Source organism: Lytechinus variegatus, chromosome 5 (assembly GCF_018143015.1).
Source record: "Lytechinus variegatus isolate NC3 chromosome 5, Lvar_3.0, whole genome shotgun sequence".
NCBI lineage: Eukaryota > Metazoa > Echinodermata > Echinoidea > Temnopleuroida > Toxopneustidae > Lytechinus > Lytechinus variegatus.
In genome coordinates this window covers 41,589,865-41,605,310 of record NC_054744.1, presented here as the reverse complement: position 1 = coordinate 41,605,310, position 15,446 = coordinate 41,589,865, and the positions used below count along the sequence as shown (strand labels likewise).

Genomic DNA, 15,446 nt, shown 5'->3' with positions numbered 1-15,446 from the left:
AAGTGAAAATGATCGATCGCTACGAGTTCGAGTCGAAAATTTGTCAGCTTAGCATGCATCCAGCGATTTAGGTTATACACAAAATTCTAACTTTCTAACAACTGTTATCACGAAATTTTCTTTATTGAATTAATTTCTACTTGACATTCATCAACATCTGGGATTCTACAAAGAACGAGAGTTTTACTATTTTGTGAGAAAGTGGAATTTGATGATACAAAGACTTCTGCGGGAAAGAGAGTGTAAAGGAACAGAAATCAACAGAAATGGCGTCGGTGGGGATTATTCTATGCATGTTAGCGTGTTTAGCCGGTAAGTATAGTTTGATGCAGTTTGTCTGATCGTAACTCTTATCCCATCAATTTCTTATTACTCTGATAAATCAAACTATGTTATTAGTTAATGTTCCTTGAATTCGAAATAGCAGATATTATGAAAATATGCTATAGATCATGTACAATAGATGTAATCAACTTTGTTTGATTTACTCAAGAACGGATAAAAGATATCCGTTTTAATGACATTCAGAATAAATAGTTGAATTGCAACTTAAAGTATTTTTAAGAAGTATCATTTTTTTCCCCTTGAGATCTATCGAAGTAAAATAGCAACGTGATTTTTTTTCTGTATTTACTTTTTATTTTGGCTTATAGACTATTTTTACATTTTATTTGATTTTTATTATTCTCAGATAGCATTGGTCTTATTTCTATATCAGAAAAAATATAAATAATTGATCTTGGGCTTTTGCCATAGAGGGAATTATTTTTAGGCCGGAATTTTGCTATATTTCGACTACAATTTGAAAAATTGATTAAAGGAACTGGACATGATATTTAAAACAATGTTCTCTAACTGTTTTATTATTCATATTATATTAGATTTATATGAATTAATACTCTGGTAATAGACTACTACTTATTCATTAATTGTAAAAAAATATTTTAATGATTACTATAGGTGATTCATCATTTCTTATAGATTGTTAGTTGCTAATAAATCCTGATTACCATAATTTAATATCGACTAAACCGAACTGGAAATTTGGACCTGGTAAACAAATTCTGCAAGGCTCATACAGATTATTTTAATAGTAACTAGGTGATTCATCATTTCTTATAGTGTTAGTTACTAATAAATCCTGATTACCATAATTCAATATCGACTTAACCGAACTGGAAATTTGGACCTGCTAAACAAATTCTGCAAGGCTCATATAGTAAAGAGCGTTGTAAAAAAAAATTAAAGAGCGTTTTGCTGTGTATTATGCAGTCTTGGACAGATGAAAGTGAAACCAGTCGGATCGAATTACGGAATACCTACAATAACCCAGTAAAATAAAAAGACAACAACAAACAGAATCCTTGTATAGATACAAAAAAGAAGAATAATGGTCCATACAACCCGTTTGATGCCCATGAGCGAACTTTTTTTGGAAATCCTTTCAATGGATTCATGGCTCAAATCCTATGGAGTAAATAACCTCTTTCAAAACATCTCGGTGTATTACTTATATATGGGGGAGTATAGGGTGACCAGTTTCTACTATCTCACACTTTCAATAATCTCGTTCCCAAATGTGCAATTTTATGAGATACACCGTTAACTCCAACATTTTATTAATATTTCTAGTATGTTTGTACAATTATGCTGTTTGCTTTCCTTTATCGTCAAGTCGGCGCTGTTTAGAAGCTAGCATTGCTTTTTTGTAGATTCTCTTGACTTCGTTATATTTTTCCTGCGTTTTTGTCTATTTTGTTTGGACTTTTAATTTCGGATCATACATTGATGTACATTGGACTTTATGGATACTAACTATCCTATTTGTGAAATTTTTGTGAATTTATATCCATTTTCTGCTGAGTCGGTGTTGTGAGTGTACCCAGAATGTACAGTGACATATTTAAAGGTCAAGTCCACCTCAGAAAAATGTTGTTTTGAATCAATAAAGAAAAATCAGACAAGCACAATGCTGAAAATGTCATCAAAATCGGATGTAAAATAAGAAAGCTATGACTTTTCAAGGTTTCGCTTATTCTTAACAAAATAGTTATATAAACGAGCCAGATACATCAAAATGAGAGTCGATGACGTCACTCACTATTTCTTTTGTTTTTTTATTGTTTGAATTATACAATATTTCAATTCAGTTACGAATTTGTCGATTAGGACCTCCTTGCCTGAAGCACAAAATGTTAAAATAATGGAATTCCATGTGTTCAGGGAGGAATGGAACTTCATTTTACATGACAATGACGAGAAAATAAAAATATTTCATATTTCATATAATAAAATACAAAAGAAATATTGAATGAGTGATGTCATCAGTTCCTTATTTGCATACCGACCGAGATGTGCATATAACTGTTTTGTGAAATGAAGCGAAACTTTAAAATGCCATAACTTTCTTATTTTACATCCGATTTTGATGAAATTTTCAGTGTTATGCTTGTTGAATTTTTCTCTTTTTATTCAAATCAAGTTTTTGTTGGGGTGGACTTGTCCTTTAATAAACATTCGTTAGCACTGTAACTATGTATATAACACATCGTTTGTGAGGGTGTGCGTGTGTGTGTGTTTGTATTTGGGTTTTGTCAGACGTGTATCAATCAGATATGATTATCTACGTCTGGGACCGACATATAACGTCACCATCCGAAAGACGTGACCAGGGCTCGAACCTCGAACCTCTGCATCAATTTGTAACTTCCCCACATTGCTTGGATTACAGGCGCACGCCACAACGCCCAGTTCGGACGGTTCGGACCCATGATATTGATTGTTTAGCCGGCATTGTTGTCTCCGGGAATGCCATGGCCATGTATAATGGACAATAACCACCCTCGGGACAATAGATCGATTTGCTATTTACTAATGCTATTCATTAATGTTTCGAAACCTACCCCAACCAAGACCTCGTTTGGACCAAGACTTGTTTTCCACCATACAGATTCTTGGATGTGCCCGCAAACGAGGTCGTCGCGCAGGAAGAAAGACTCACCGGTCAATATGGACTGCTACCTCGTATCCTCGAATAGAAAGCAGATCGATCCTCCTCTATTTATCCGACCAAGGACTTTCAGCTATAAAACAATAATAATGATAATGATAATAATGATAATAGCGGTAGATTTACCCAGGGTAGCCACTTCAGTTCCGAAAACTGTTCTCCCAGCGGGCCCTGCTATTATTACCCCGGCCTTAGTTGGGCTGCCTAGGCGCTCAAGCATTCAAGGAATTAATCCTGCCGGGTACCCATTCCCCTCACCTGGGTCGAGTGCAGCACAGTGTGGATAAATTTCTTACTGAAGGAAAACACGCATGGCTAAGATTCGAACCCACGTCCCTCTGTTTGAGTAAGAACCACTAGAACACGACGCCACTTCAGTAGCATTGAGAAGAATGGCACATGTAGGAATTCTGAACGCAGGACACAGAATCTACCTAAATTCTTATCTGTGCAATGCCAGATCTCTAAACAACAAGCTAGATGAATTGGAAGAGGTTACGACCCAGGAGAATATAGGAGTGGCAGCAATTTCTAAAACTTGGTTTCATCATGGATCCATGGTTTCATACAGACATGCCACCAAATCTAGTGTCTCTACCGAACTTCGTGCGTTTTACGAATTCAAGGCGTGACAGATAGGGAGGTGGAGTAGGACTCTACATGAAAAATTACCTAAAACCAGAACGATTTTTGGTTGATGTGCCTCATGATCATGAAGTAATTTGGGTGAAAATCAGACAAGAACGGCTCCCACGCTTGATCTCGCAAATTGTTGTAGCTGTTGTCTACAACCTAGCCCTTTGATTATGGTTGATCATCTTCAAGATACCATAGACCAGATCCTTATGACTATTCGACACTAAAACCAACATGAGAAGAAGAAGAAGTATAAGAAGCAGTTACTATGATGCTGGTGTTGCTGTGATGGGGAACTTTAACCAACTAGACTTGTCCCCACTCCTGCGGGATAGAAGATTCAAGCAGGTGGTGAATAAACCAATAAGAGAAGACAGAACCTTGGACGAAATTATAACGAACTTTTCTGTCCAATACCAAGAGCCGCTGATCACATGCCCTCTTGGTGCATGTGATCACAAAGCTGTTATCTGGACTCCTACCACACCATGTAACCATCATAATAAAGTAGAGTCACAAGACCATTGCCAGATTTAAGACTGCAAGAATTCGGGCTGTGATTGGTCTCCGGTCCACGAGACATAATCTGTCAATGAAAAGACTGACCTGTTCTACAAAATGATGAATGGTATGATTGATCGTTTCTCACCGACACGAGTTGTAAAGATAAGTGGTAAACCCTGGATGACTCCTGCAATTAAAGCACATAAGAACCCTTAGAAACTCGAGTAGGGTCAGACAACAACTGAAGATGAGGACTCAAAGACTTCGACAAAGTGCCATCCCTTACCTTATTGACTTCAAGTTATTGAATTCTATGTAACTGAAAATTCTCCTAATTTTTGTCAAGATTTTGATTACTTTGCTTTCAGATAATTACTTTTCAAGTACCAACTGAGGTTAGATTTTTCTCTCTTTTTCGTTTAAATCTTTCTCATGTTCATAACAACTACATTAACGCACGTTTGCTTCTTGTTCTTATATGTCAATAAATGTATGAGTCACATGATTTCTTTCTAATTACCAAGCCTTACAGAATTTAAATACATTTGTTAGCCGTCCTACACAATGTATAACCTATCGTAATAATATGTAAACCAATGGTAAATTATGAACAAACATTTTACAAAGCGTCAATGATTCTCTATGTGTAACACTTAAATTTTTACGATAATAATGTGAATAATGAAAGTGATAGTAATATGATATTAATAGTAATGATAAAAATGACAATAATGAACTCTTAGATTAATTGAGAATGAATTGAATAATAAAGGATGATTGTATTACAATGATGATTGATTTGGCAATAACGTATGTATGTATCATTTACCTCAGGCATGTGATTATTAATTTTTTAATGTATTTTGGATTGTGTTTCTAATTTCCGTTTTTCATTATGTTGTAATTTTTATGTATAATTATGTATTTGCTTTTATCATGTTATGTCTGAAAATCTGTAATTCGGCCTTTGGGCCGCGAATGATTTTTTTTTGTTTCTCAATAAACCATTTCTATTAAGAAAAAATGATTAAGAAAAAAAGTTTGGCACGTTTGACGAAGTATTTTTATTCCCTCATTGCTATATCTCCAAATGTGAAATATCTCCTTCATACGTCGTTCTCCGTGTCATGTATTGTTATGTTGGCTTAATAGATCTACTCTTGCCAAGATCCGGATCGATTGCTCTTGAAATTCTTCGGATTTACAATTTTGACTATTGGCTCTCACTGTTGACAAACAGCATGCACACATGATGCATGCACAGTATCCGGCCCCAATTCCTTTCAGACTCTCCTCCTCATCCCTACTCTCCCTTTTCAGACATAATCATTATCAATCATGGGCATCATCCCGTCGACTGAAAATGTTCTCTTACTGTATGCAAGAAAGCGATAGAAAACTGTAATGTAATAGACCTTGATAATATAGGCGATACATAAATTCACAATGACAGTTAACAGTGACATTGCAACATGATTATTATTTCATGTGCCAAACAAATTATTATTTATTTTACGGTACAGGCAAACGATTAATCAATGTGGACGATATGAAACTATATCATATTATACTACATTATGGCTCAGAAATAGATAGTAGAAATATTCTACGAGTTAGGTAACAATTAATGAATTATGGATGTATTATGAATTATGGCCCTAACAAGTGGAATATTTTTAGTATCCCATGAAAAAGCCGTTTAATATAATCAATATTATCTTTAATGTTTATCATTCATCGGACCGTTATAAACTTGCTCCGCTATTGCACAGGTAAATCATGCAGACCGAAATGCATCGCTAAACGTTTAAAAAAAATCGCAGATTGAAGTTTTACGGCATTCACTCATTAACGTAGAAAAAATCTTATTAATCAAAGCAGTGTACTCAAAACAAACTTCCGCATTTTTACTGGTATCCGGACCACCGGTATTAACCCCACTTAATATACACTGATAATCAAGACCGCTTTGGATCATACGATCCAAATTAAACGAAATATATCAGAAAAATTATTGCGTCCAAATTATCGCCGTGTTAAGCATTATAGTTGATTTCACTAATGGAGTTGTTACCACGGTTACAAAAGCATGATAGAATAGCTACACTGAATAAATACGGTTAAAATTGGCCTATTAATAAAATATATTGGCCAATGCAATAGATAGAAGCCCAATTACATGGTCATTTTGGCGCTTTTGTGGTGATACTGTCAGTTTGCATTGACATTCCTTTGGCATAAAATAATCTCGTGTATCTTCGTTACTCCCCATTCCGGCTTTCCATTTTGATATTCTTTCTCCCTCGGTCCGTTTGATAATTATGAATCGCTGGTAAAACCACATTCATGACCAATAAATCAAACGTGCCTCTACCAATTCTATGGTTCCTGTCAAAGGTAGAAACTATTCCTTTTTTGTATGTATGTTATATGGAAATGTAATTTACCTTGTTTGAATATGTGGAGACATTTCCAAACCCGAATATCAATTTCCAAAATTATTGTCCGTGACCCATGTTTGATACTCAAAAGGATACATATGAAATTTGGATGAAAGACTTATTCCAATAGGCAAAAATTTTGCAACAAAATACAATCTTAACAGTAAAAACTAAACAGAAAACAGAGCAAATAAAAATTAGACTTTCGTTGGAGAAAATACCGCAGTAACTAGATTTCAGTAGACAGTAATAATACCGTTTCAACAAGTTTTTGTTCAAGGCGTTTTTGTATTAGACGTTTGTCATCGTCCCCAATTTTAATCATAAAAATTAAGCATAGCCTAGCACCATGACAACCATAATGATGTCATTTAGCCTGAATATGATAAAGCGTCATTGTTAGACTCCTATCTTAATTAATACATTTTGCGCGGCTTTTTGCATTTTAATTCACGGGTATCGCCCTCCATCACCACATTCAATATTTATATGCTTGCCTGCATGGTTTCGAGTGGCAGACTATATTCCATTAGTCTCGATGGACAAGTTGCATTAATCTAATTACACAGGCGTTGCATAACGATGTGATTATTAAAATCGATGCACTATCATGTCGAAAGTACATTAATCTCATCACTTCTTTCCAACAAGGTAATCAATATCAGATTGTTTCCGTGACGGAGAGGGTGTGGCCACTTTCTCACTGGATAGTAAAAGCAGCGCATTGTCTCAAAACAAACTGTCTCAATAATATGATAATGATAATAATAATAAAAATAATAAAAATAATAATGATGATGATAATAATAATAATAACAATATTAATAATAGGCATTAATTTTATAAAGCGCCATCTATCTAGAAATATTCTATTCCGAGGCGTATTATTATTACTATATTTACCCCGGCTTTAGCTCGAGCTGCCTTTTAGTGCTCATGCATTCAATGAAGTAATCCTGCCGGGTACCCATTCACCTCACCTGGGTTGAGTGCAGCACGATGTGGATGAATTTCTTGCTGGAGGATATTACGCCACGGCTGGGATTCGAACCCACGACTCTTCGCTTCAAAATCAGAAGACTATCCACTGGGCCACAACGCTCCATAAATTATGAACCATGTGGAAATGAAGTTCAGACTAGAGACCTACGACCCAAAATGAAAAAGAAAGCCTCTAAACAAAATTGAAAAACATTTTGGGTGAACAAAAAGGGAGATTTCAAAGAGATGAAAAAGCAATTGGAATGATTTCGATTTGCATTTGATATATTTACAGATAACTCTTAAACGAATTCATTTGACCGGCGCCGTTTTGTTCTCTAGAGCGCGCTTGTCTTAGTACGCATGGTACGTGTGAACCATAGATGTATTATGGTGTGCTTTGTTCAAATAGTTAACCTAGTTATCAAACCAAATGTAAATGGGCCCATAAGAATGATATCTACATGGCTCGTTGTTACTGTTGGTCAAGGTGTGTGTAAACAGATCAGTCTCATACATTAGTTCGGCGCCATAGTCGGGAAAGTTATTATTGCCATAATTTAAGCTTTGCTTTCATAGCCTACTATTAGCTATTTCGAGCAACCACGGTAATCAACGTAGATCGAATGGGAATGGTCGCAAAAGGCATAAGAGAGCACAATTGCTCAAAATGTTATATACTTATCATTCAATCAGGACTAGTCTACAAAATCAAAATGAAAATGGAAATAATTGACTTCCAGAGCTTTTTCAAAGCAAATATTTTGCCAAAATATATTTTTGAGCTGTTAATGGATTAAAAAATGGTATAATAATAATGATAATAAACATTAAATACTCTATTTCCATTGTCACTATCATATTGCCAGGTTTGTGGTGGGATTCCAATACAATACATTGTTTTGCATGGAATCAAAATCTGACAATAAATGGACCAATGTTATGAATATTTTCTAAATTAAGAAAAAGAGAGAGAATGACCTGAGATATGATAATAATAATTGTAATAGTAATAGTAACCCCAAAAAGAAACTTATTGATGCACGATAGATCATTTGGAAGAGCGTAGGTCATACGATATGCGTTTAACCAGTGATCCAACCCTTTGGTAAGGCTTTTAATCCTCATAGAAAACTGTTGGTCCTCTGGTTGTTATTGGGCATTCATGCTTCTTCTTGATTCAGGTAAATAACCACCGACAGAAAAATGTACCACTGACATGCCATTCTTTGTGACAATGTGTAACTTAAATTACTCGGAACCATTCATGCTATAAATTCAGTTATTCTAATTCAACATGAGGGATTCTCAACACAGATTAACTTTTATGAGTGAATGATTCTCAGTCTTTTCTAAATTCCTTTTCTGCCAATATATCATTTTACAGGTGTGTACGGAACTCAAGATGAGTACAGATTATTAAACGACAAATTTTCCAACTACAGCAACATCATCAGACCTGTAGCTAAATCATCAGACCCCATAGATGTTTTAATCGGAGCAGCCATACAACAGATCATTGATATGGTAAGGGTTAGAGACTCATTAGGAATAATGGCATGTGTTGTATAAAGTACGACTTGCTTTGTGTCTGATGTTCTGGCAATGCTTACTCCAACGTAAATCAGCAGTGATCGTCACAAATATGTATTTGTATTCACTTGCTCTTGGTATAAGATCATTGCAGAGAGAGTAATCATAAAAGCCAGGCACACGTTTTCGAGTTATTGATGGAACTGCACACTTCTTCACATTAAAATTCCTTAACCAGGTTGAAGATCAATTGGATAGTTGCTGGAGATCATGTTGAAGAATGTAATGGTCTGTACTTTAGAAAATATCTCTTTGAATAACACAGTCATCAACAAATATCCTCATACTTTATCTGATCTTGGATGTCCTTAATGAATAATAGAAAGAGAGTCGGGCCAATCACAGAGCCTTGTGGCACTCCAGAAGTGACAGTAGTTTTCATTGCTTGTTATACAATTATAGTTGCCAGTTGACTAGAATTCAAGCCTCAATCTGCTGATCTATCTAGTGTTTATTGATGCCTTCGTAAGGAGGGGGGGGGGGGGTCAATGCAATACACTTAAATCAGATATTGAATTTGGTTGCAAGTGTAAAGAGGCTGAAATCATAAAGCAATTATACATTTCTCCCTTCTATATGGTCGTTTTGCAAATGCATTTACTTTGAGTATTTTTGTTTTATTATTCTTCGTTATTTTTTTGGGGGAGGGGGTTGTCGAATGAACGGGCCGGTATAGGGAAGTTACAGTCCGAGTTGCAATGGAAATAGGTAAATAATGATGAAGAATAAAACGAAAAAAAGGAAGAGAAAGACCTTTACAAGACAAGAAGGGGAAACAATTCTTAGGAAAAAAAAACAAAATAGATGCACAAAATAAAAAAAAAATAAAGGAGAACGTTGGAGAAAAAGAAGAATAAAAATTAAGCAATCAAAATGACATGAAAACGAGGTTTTATAATTGGTCATCTTTCAATTAGAGTACAGAAAAAACGGTATGAAAATCACCAAAATACGTTGGCTTCTGTTTTCTCCATTTATAGGATGAGAAAAATCAAGTCATCACTCTTAACCTATGGATGCGCATGGTAAGTAACTACAGATTAATTTACATTATAATCAAGAAGAAGAATGAAAAGGAGGAGAAGGAGAAGGAGGAGAAGAAGATAAGGAAGAAAAGATGAATGAGGAGGGTGAGGGGGTGGTATGCATGCAATAGACAAGGAGTGACTATTCTGCACAAGCACTTAGCAAACCTAAAACTTTCGCCCACTCCTCTGCAGCCTTTGAAGTAACAAAAAATCATATGTTGCTGATATGTCTAATCACTGATCTGTGTATTAACAGATAATTGTGTCTGATGTCCTCTGATCACGAGACCGAAGATTAAGAAAAAAGGAAAAAGAAGAAATAGCAAGACCGCAAGAAATTTTGATAAATTAGAAATATACTAAAGAAGAAAAAGCACGCCTAAATATTTTTCACTCTACACCAACATTTCAATAGGTATAAGTTAAATCACTTGATATCTGCAGAAAGTGATATTTGAGATTGATGTCTACCATTAAACACATAATATTCATAAAATATTTTTTTATTATTTTTAATACAGCAATGGTCAGATAGTAATCTGGTATGGGATCCCGCCGACTATGGTAACACATCTGTATTGATAGTACCTATTGGTACTATATGGAGACCAGATATTGTTCTATTCTCCAAGTACGTATCATTTTAATTCTCTGTCTTATTTCACCTCTGGTTGGAGTAAAGTCATGACGTTGTTTATTGAATACGTTGAATATGTTGCATTTCTGTTGTTCAATCGGTTTGGTCTTTACAAGACCATCTATACTGGAAAGAACACATTGTCCCAGAGAGGGTGCAACAGTGTGTCACAGTGTGGAACACAATGTGAAATCACATTCACACTGTTAAAGTTGAGTAACAGCGTCCACCATGTGAGCACGCTGTGAACAGTCACACCATGCACACTGTCGAGGTGTCCACAGTGTGAAAATGTATTCACACAATTTGAACATTTTAACAGTGTGAATAATATTTCACATAGTCTACTATGTGAACACACTGATCACAATGTGTGGCAATGTGTTCTTTCCAGCAGGGATAACCAACGTTATGATTATAAGGAATGATGGTTGGGTCAAGTATTTACCTCTCACTTTTAAGTTCCTTTAAAATTTAACAAGTATTAAAGGTCAAGTCCACCTCAGAAAAATGTTGATTTGAATCAATAGAGAAAAATCAAACTAGCATAACGCTGAAAATTTCATCAAAATCGGATGTAAAATAAGAAAGTTATGACATTTCAAAGTTTCGCTTATTCTTAACAAAATAGTTATATGAACGAGCCAGTTACATACAAATGAGAGAGTCGATGATGTCACTCACTCACTATTTCTTTTGTTTTTTATTGTTTGAATTATACAATATTTCAATTTTTACGAATTTGATGATTAGGACCTCATTGCATGAAGCACAAACAGTTAAAATAATGGAATTCCACGTGTTCAGGGAGGAATGAAACTTCATTTCACATGGCAATGACGAGAAAATGAAAATATAATAAAATACAAAAGAAATAGTGAGTGAGTGATGTCATCTGTTCCCTCATTTGCATACCAACCGAGATGTGCATATAACTGTTTTGTGAAATCACGCGAAACTTTGAAATGTCATAACTTTCTTATTTTACATCCGATTTTGATGAAATTTTAAGTGTTATGCTTGTTGAATTTTTCTCTTTTTATTCAAATCAAGTGTTTGTTGGGGTGGACTTGTCCTTTAAACCCTGGATACATTTATAGCCTTACTAAGTTAATTCAAGATAACTTTATGTATTAAGCAAATACCAACTACAGGCCTTCGTCGCAATTAAGAAGTAAGTAATTTAAAGTAAGAATACTAGTAGCTTACGACTCTCTACTTACGTTTGACATTCGGATAAATTCGGGTGACAAATAATCCTTTGCCTTGATGTATCTTTTACCTACATGTACACATTTATTGATCATGTAGATGAACAGAGGCCCAATCCCCAATTGAAATATTAACAGTTTAACCACGTAATGTAATTATTTTTGTGACATTAATACTGTGGTCCAAGTTTTTCAAACTAAAGTCACGTCCTGTTTGCTTCTTTGAATGACAGTGCCGACAGTGGCTTCAGCGGGATGATGCAAACCAGTGCCTCCATTTCTCACGATGGCATCGTCCGTTGGAACGCCCCAGCCATCTACCAAAGCACCTGCAAAATAGACATCACCTACTTCCCTTTCGATGAGCAGCACTGCCGATTAAAGTTTGGATCCTGGGCTTATCATGGGTTTCAGATTGATCTTAAGAATCGGTCCGACAGCGGCGACATCTCTGCCTACATCGACAATGGCGAGTGGACACTCGTCGGTATGCCCGTCAAGAGGAACCTCTTCTTCTACGGTTGCTGTCCAGAACCTTTTCCTGATGTTGAGTTCACCGTCATTATTCGCAGAAGGGCCCTTTTCTATTTCATCAACCTTCTCGGACCTTGTGTTCTGATCTCATTGATCACCGTGTTGGATTTCTTCATGCCTGCCGACGCGGGAGAAAAGGTCACCCTCGGGATCACCATTCTCCTGGCACTCACCGTCTTCTTGTTGCTGGTAGCTGAAACGATGCCGCCCACGTCAGAGGTTGTCCCGTTGATAGGTAAGAGAAAAAAAACAATTATCGTTATGCAAGACAACCTTAGGTCTCGGAGACATAAACGTCTAAGTCTTTTCTGGACAACTCCTTGGTGACTTGTAGGTAGTCCCGTAAGAAGGAGCTGTCATTGGATAAAATGCGTGTTCCCGGAAGAGAAACAAAGAATCATACCTTTAGAATTTGTTTTGTGAACATTATGCTTATATTGCTTAGTAATGTTGGATGTATAAGGGAAAGAAAGGCATTCCTGGAGTTCGTGAAAGAACTGTTAATCTACGAAGAAATAATAAGCATGTCTAATAGTAAATTTTCAAATGTTAATGCTGTTATAAAAACAAACTGTTTTATCAGTGTCTACCACTTCCAACGGTATCATATTTTTTGTTTGATTTTCAGCTCAATATTACGCATGTACCATCGTGTTGGTATCCCTTTCTACTGTGATGACAGTGTACGTTCTGAGTCTCCATTATCGACTTCCGGGAACTCATCGGGTGCCACGAGGTATGAAGAAATTCACCTTCAGTTTCTTAGCGCGCATGTTGTGCATGGGAAGCTTCATTGTCAACATGGGTGATGACGACAACGATGACGAGATACGGCAGAACAAGCCACACGCTGGCGTCTATGAGAATACCTTTCTTACCAACCTGAATGGGGTAGCCATCATGGATGACTCGGAGAAGAAATCGTCAGAGGATTCGTCGGTAGTGTCCAAGAGGTTCGAATCGATGACCCATGATATAATGACCAATCTGAAGTACATCGTCAAGAAGAAGAAGGAAGAGGACGCCGAGGAAGATGTCATGACCGAGTGGAAGTATGTCGCAGTCGTGTTTGATCGTCTTTTTATGTGGGTGTTTACGCTTGCCACCGTTATCTGCACCGTTGCCATCTTATGCCAGCCAAAACCTTTTACAACATCCAACGAAATCTAAAGACCATTTACGGCGCTATCTGCTGCATAATGTTCTAGTAAGGCAGAAATGACAGTGCTCACTGAGATCAGCATGATGGTGTGTGGTGTTGTATTTTCTGAGACCGTCTTGTCAACACGGCTACCTACACTCGTACCACTCTCGACACACGCAGGGAAATCATCCAATTGGTTAAGAACAAGAATGCTAAACGTGCTAAATGGCGCATGCCTTAGTGATCCAAATGGACATTTCTATGATTGAACATGGCTGCATGGGGCAACCATTGACGCAACAACACGTAATAGTGACGGATCCGGATGCATAGTTAATGCATATGTCTTTTGGCTCTTTGTGAGCCAATATTGACACAGTTGTAAAAATCAGTGATGATATTCATTTATTTGCTTCATTTAACGATGACAATTAGCGCATGCGCTAGTGTTCAAAATGGATGTTTCGATGATTGTTCAAAATGAAAAGCGTAAGCTCGTCTGAGCCAAGATTGACCCAGCTGCATAATTACTGCGTCTTTATTTACCTTTTGAGCACTTATCAGTCCGTCGAATTCATTTGAAACATTCTATTGTTACTATAAGACAAAATTTGAATTGTGTATTTTGTTTTCCTTTCTTGTAAAGTGAATTTTCTGAGACAAGACCGTAGATTATTAACACAGACACGCATCAGTAAAAATGTGTTTCATGCGTAATAGCATTAGTTATAAATCGGTCAAAATAAAAAGAATATTCCCTTGTCATGTGTATAATTTGGTAAGTTTGATCAGACTGGAATGTTGTTCTTAAAGTCAACTCGTGTATATAAATATGCTATGTTTGTTTAAGTTACCTATGTTGTTCTTTTTATACACTACAATTTCTTTGCCCTGCAATTGGCATTTAGTTTCACACTTTTCCTGCCAGGGACCCAGGCTTTAATCATATTTTTCGATTTAAATGTTTACATGTTATTTCTTTATTAAGCCTATTTTGATGTATTATTAACGTTATATTTAACGGCAAATGGCAAATAAAGATGAATGATATGTATATATATAAATAGATGTTTGTTTAATGTCTTAAAATTACCTCAGAATAATATTTTAGTAATTCATTTCTTGCACATACAAGATACGAATTATAAAAATTGTCAAGAACATGTGTAGGAAAATTTCTGGTAGCTTATAATATTCTTAGGGAGATTTTATGTCATATTCCAACCGTCTATTTTGCTCTGACATGTCATCAGTACGCAAATGTTTGGAATGAAAATTTTAAGACGCTTTTTTTTGTAAATTAAAAAGAAAATAATTTCAGCAAAATACGGCGAGTCATGAGGAATATTCAGAATGATTTCAAGAAAACTAAAAGGCTTAACTTTTTTTTTCGTTAATTGTATTTCTCAAAGTATCGGTTTTAAATTTGTTGATATAAAAAAATATTTCCTCATTGTGTATTCGTTTACACTGTTGAAATGTACATGAAACAATGATACCAATTATGCATCTCACTGAACTGCGAGTGTCAGTTCATAAAATCAATTTTAGGGTGGTTTCATTCTTATGTCGAAACGTACTGTTATGTTGATAATGGTTAGAGTTACAGTATATTTAAACTTTATATTTCAATCTTTTTGAATGGAATGGCATTTTTGCAAATGTCTTGCCTTATCAATTCGATTTTAGAAAGTCTTTTTACCTTTTTATTTCGCCCCAATTTTTTT

At 35.7% G+C, this 15,446-nt stretch overlaps 1 protein-coding gene across 1 annotated transcript; it reads left to right on the top strand.

Moving 5' to 3' along the window:
- On the top strand, window positions 1-15,446 carry LOC121416182 (neuronal acetylcholine receptor subunit alpha-10-like). The gene is made up of 6 exons (XM_041609667.1): window positions 1-312; window positions 8,960-9,099; window positions 10,146-10,190; window positions 10,715-10,824; window positions 12,275-12,810; window positions 13,204-15,446. Exons 1-6 carry the CDS (start codon window positions 267-269, stop codon window positions 13,743-13,745), a joined length of 1,419 nt encoding a protein of 472 aa, XP_041465601.1. The 5' UTR covers window positions 1-266; the 3' UTR covers window positions 13,746-15,446.

What these genes read in the sequence shown, in the direction of transcription:
- LOC121416182 (XM_041609667.1), top strand. Translation starts at nt 267, where the DNA reads ATGGCGTCGGTGGGGATTATTCTATGCATGTTAGCGTGTTTAGCCG. An exon ending in GATATTGTTCTATTCTCCAA is followed by an intron (nt 10,825 to 12,274) that starts GTACGTATCATT and finishes TTTGAATGACAG; the next exon opens with TGCCGACAGTGGCTTCAGCG. An exon ending in AGAGGTTGTCCCGTTGATAG is followed by an intron (nt 12,811 to 13,203) that starts GTAAGAGAAAAA and finishes TTTGATTTTCAG; the next exon opens with CTCAATATTACGCATGTACC.